Raw genomic sequence first — 4,293 nt, 5'->3', positions numbered from 1 at the left:
TAGGAGCACAAGACAAGAACTAAAACACTACACACAGGAAAACAGCAAAAAAGTCCGGATAAATCACGGTGTGGTATGACAGGTGGTGACAGTACACCTACTTTGAGACAAGAGCTATAGTCATGCATGCTCGGTTATGATTAAAAGTCATATCCAAAAATTGCGACTTTTTACTGTCAATTGAGTTAGGTTTTTTAGTGATTTCTGCTGGTGGTGTGCCTCCGCATTTTTTCAACGCGTAAAATGTGCCTTGGTTGAAAAACACTGATGTAGACCACTAGAAGTCTTTTAAATCTACAAAATAATCATATGAGAACTTTAAGGAGTTTCTCAAAAAACGGTTCACAATTCTTTTAGCAATTAAATAGCTTTTTTTGGGAAAGAAACTAAAAACAATAATTCATTACTTATTTTTTCCAAAACTACCTCTTCACCTTAACAACCTGTGTTCACATCCATTACAGCACAATAATTAAGTTTGAAAAAAAACACAACTTTAAAGGTGTCAGTGCCACACCCCACCACAAGTTCCTGTTATGAACATCTTAAACTTAACATTTAGAACCGCCCCTGTTTTTTTTTTTTAATTGTTTCATCTTTAATAATTTAACTCTATTAGATAATTACATCTGACATTTAAAGTCCATTTTATCGTGGATAATTGTCCCATAATTAACATGCAAGACATTCCAGGGCTGTATCAAGCTAGCGTATTAAAGGACGGCTGGTTGTTGTCCTCGGTATCAAGCATCTTCACTGCAAAGGTAAGACAACTTTACATCTTACTTTGACATTTTTAATTCAACAATGTTTGTCTCTCATTGCTCAGATGGCATTTTCTCTTGGCGTCTTCCTCCTCTGTGCGATCTGTGGGGTGTTGACTCAACAGGTAAGTCCAAACCTCACCTGCTGACTTCAATAATCCAATGGTTGATGCAGTGTTGTGTTCATGAAAGTTAATGTTCTTTTCTTCTTTGCATGCCACTGGTTGGTAGCGGGCTCACCTGGACACTTTTTCCACATACTTCCTGGTCTTTTTCACATAAAATAATATTTGTGTTGCAGGTCAATACATCTACCAAAAGGGTCCCAAAACCTTTGCAGAAGCAGAGGTACATAAAGATTTTACGCTGTAAACCGTGCTAATGAGAGGATTCAGTTGGGTGATCCTGTTTTGTACTTTGTCTCATCAGGACATATGCATCACAAAGTTTGGTGCCAATCTGGTGTCATTCCACAATGTCAAGGAATACCAAGAAGTTCTTGAAGTGATCCAAGCCAATAATGACGGAGCCATGGTAGACACCTGGATAGGACTCGATCACACCATCCAGGTGTGACCAGTAGCAAAGTCAACTGAAGGGGAAGAGTGTGTAGAGGCGGGACTGGGTGGTGGTCTGGTCTCTGACTCGGCTTCAAGTTGCCCTGCTAAGGAAGGTCTGCTGGGTCTGCCTTGCCTTTAACCTGCATTGTCTTCAACATCTGTAGCAGTGGTCTTTTGCAGGCTGTCCATCAGGTAGTGGGTGTGTCTGTCTTTGGGGGGTGTGCATTCTTGAGGCCTATTGGTGCATCTGCTTTCATTGGCGTCCTCTCTGTCTAGTCCAGGGTGCACAAAGTGGGGACCACTGTCCACACACTCCCCTGTTCCCCAGTGCATATACAGTGGGGCAAACAAGTCTTTAGTCAGCCCCCGATTGTGCAAGTTCTCCTACTTAAAATGATGACAGAGGTCTGTAATTTTCATCATAGGTACACTTCAACTGTGAGAGACAGAATGTGGGGGAAAAAAATTCACATTGTAGGAAATATAAAGAAATTATTTGTAAATTTAGTGGAAAATAAGTATTTGGTCAAGCATTCAAAGCTCGGCTCAAAATCTCACAAAACATGGCCCATTCATTATTTCCTTAACACGGATCAACCATCCTGTCCCCTTAGCAGAAAAACAGCCCCAAAGCATGATGTTTCCACCCCCATGCTTCACAGTAGGTGTGGTGTTCTTGGGATGCAACTCAGTATTCTTCTTCCTCCAAACACGACAAGTTGAGTTTATACCAAAAAGTTCTATTTTGGTTTCATCTGACCACATGACATTCTCCCAATCCTCTGCTGTATCATCCATGTATCCATTTTGGTATAAACTCAACTCGTCGTTTTTGGAGGAAGAAGAATACTGAGTTGCATCCCAAGAACACCATACCTACTGTGAGGCATGGGGGTGGAAACATCATGCTCTGGGGCTGTTTTTCTGCAAAGGGGACAGGACGGTTGATCTGTGTTAAGGAAAGAATGAATGGGGCCATGTATCGTGAGATTTTGAGCCAAAACCTCCTTCCATCAGTGAGAGCTTTGAATGGTTGACCACATACTTATTTTCCACCATAATTTACAAATAAATTCCTACATAGTGAATTCCTGGATTTTTTTTCCCACATTCTTTCTCTCACAGTTGAAGTGTACCTATGATGAAAATTACAGACCTCTGTCATCATTTTAAGTGGGAGAACTTGCACAATGGGTGGCTGACTAAATACTTTTTTGCCCCACTGTATTCTAGCGCTGCATGACTGCTGCCAACACAACAGATACACCCTGACACTCTTTTCAGGGTGCAGATACCAAGTAAGGCAGTGACCCTTTTTTTAAAAGTGATTCAATGAAATGTGATTGTCTTCCAGAAGGGGACCTTCTTTTGGACTGCTGGCCAAGTCTATGCCCCTACAGACATTGTTGTCTTTCCTGTCAAAAGCACTTTAGTCTTACCAAAACTGTGTGTACATTAGGACTGGTATGAAGAACACAAACTTTATTCACCGTATATGATTGATAGATTTCACAAGTTGTTTTGTTTTCTTACAGCTGAAAAGGGGTTCGTTAGCGACTGCAGTGTCCCGAGACCATTTGTTTGCGCCTAAGATCAATAGTCAAATGGACGACAGCGGCCCCTAACCGTACCAGACATGAGCAAACTATGACTCTGCATGTCATATATTGGCCAATAAGCTTTTCAATCTATCCCACGGAATGCTTCTAAATTCGCTTTTACCGCCTTCAACATTCAATGCTATTGAATAAATGGTTTCTGAAGCTGAAGCGCGGCGGCTGGGGTCTACAGGCTAGTGTGGTGGAGGACAGAAAAACAAGATTTTTGCAACAAAGTTCTGTAGGAAATGTCCATTCTATGGGACATTTGTGCATTTGTTTTCTTGTTTGGCTGTGTTGTTTGTCACTTTTTGCTGTGTTTGTGCTTGATGGCAAAACATGTCTCGGAGGTCGTTGCTTGGGCGTTCAGATACTCTTGATGTTCAATGTTTTATTGTTCATCTACACTCTGGCGGTCTTATTCAATAAAAACCTTTAAAATCAATTTTTTGTCTCTCATTATATCCTAGTGAATTTTTCTCCAGAGTCACATTTATAAACGTTATCAGCATTGATCTGCATCAGAAATTATCGTTAGAAAATGTACATCGTTAAATGTATATCTTGAAGACGAACATAACCGCCATCTTGTTTCACACTTTTTCCAAAATAGAGAATGTTGTTTATGCTCTGCGTTAAGGAGCTAACGTTGTTGACAAATAACTTCAACAATGGCCAGAATGTAGGTGACAAATGCCACGTGTGTGACTATGTGGTAAAATCCGGGAGAGTCCCGAAATTCAGCGCCTCTCCCACAAATTTTCTCCCGAAATTCAGGCGGAGCTGGAGGCCACGCCCCCACCAGCTCCATGCGGACATGAGTGACGCGTCGACAGCCTGTTTTCACGTCCGCTTTCCCACAATATAAAGAGCGTGCCTGCCCAATGACGTTATAACTGTAGAATGATCGAGGGCGAGTTCTAGGTTTCTTATGTGGGTTTATTGTTAGGCAATTTTATTAACGTCCTCCCAGCGCGGTAACTAAAAACACACAACAGCAGTAGTCCGTTTTCGTCTACCGTAAAGCAGTTTGTCTTCCGTAAACAGCAATGTTGTGACACTCTTAAACAGGAACGTACTGCCATCTACTGTACATGCATATGGTAAGAAAAACCAAAATGGACAATTCAACCCTTAACTCAACAATAAGTAGATGAGTGTTATGTGTGTGTAAATGTGTAAATAAATGAACACTGAAATTCAAGTATTTCTTTTATTTATATATATATATATATATATATATATATATATATATATATATATATTTATTAATATATAGTGGGGCAAAAAAGTATTTAGTCAGCCACCGATTGTGCAAGTTCTCCCACTTAAAAGGATGACAGAGGTCTGCAATTTTCATCATAGGTACAC

The 4,293-nt window shown here is 40.5% G+C and overlaps 1 protein-coding gene across 1 annotated transcript; it reads left to right on the top strand.

Annotated features, from left to right (window-relative positions):
* The first annotated feature begins 759 nt into the window (after nt 1-759).
* LOC133544233 (alpha-N-acetylgalactosamine-specific lectin-like) lies at nt 760-2,783 on the top strand. Its single transcript, XM_061889383.1, has 4 exons — nt 760-889; nt 1,066-1,112; nt 1,194-1,334; nt 2,679-2,783. Exons 1-4 carry the CDS (start codon nt 808-810, stop codon nt 2,781-2,783), a joined length of 375 nt encoding a protein of 124 aa, XP_061745367.1. The 5' UTR covers nt 760-807.
* The last annotated feature ends 1,510 nt before the right edge of the window (nt 2,784-4,293 follow it).

This window comes from Nerophis ophidion, linkage group LG27 (assembly GCF_033978795.1).
Source record: "Nerophis ophidion isolate RoL-2023_Sa linkage group LG27, RoL_Noph_v1.0, whole genome shotgun sequence".
Classification (NCBI taxonomy): domain Eukaryota; kingdom Metazoa; phylum Chordata; class Actinopteri; order Syngnathiformes; family Syngnathidae; genus Nerophis; species Nerophis ophidion.
The sequence above is the reverse complement of the archived record's forward strand: the minus strand, read 5'-3'. Positions and strand labels throughout refer to the sequence as shown.

What these genes read in the sequence shown, in the direction of transcription:
- LOC133544233 (XM_061889383.1), top strand. Translation starts at nt 808, where the DNA reads ATGTTTGTCTCTCATTGCTCAGATGGCATTTTCTCTTGGCGTCTTCCT. An exon ending in GTGGGGTGTTGACTCAACAG is followed by an intron (nt 890 to 1,065) that starts GTAAGTCCAAAC and finishes TTTGTGTTGCAG; the next exon opens with GTCAATACATCTACCAAAAG. An exon ending in GACTCGATCACACCATCCAG is followed by an intron (nt 1,335 to 2,678) that starts GTGTGACCAGTA and finishes ATTGTCTTCCAG; the next exon opens with AAGGGGACCTTCTTTTGGAC.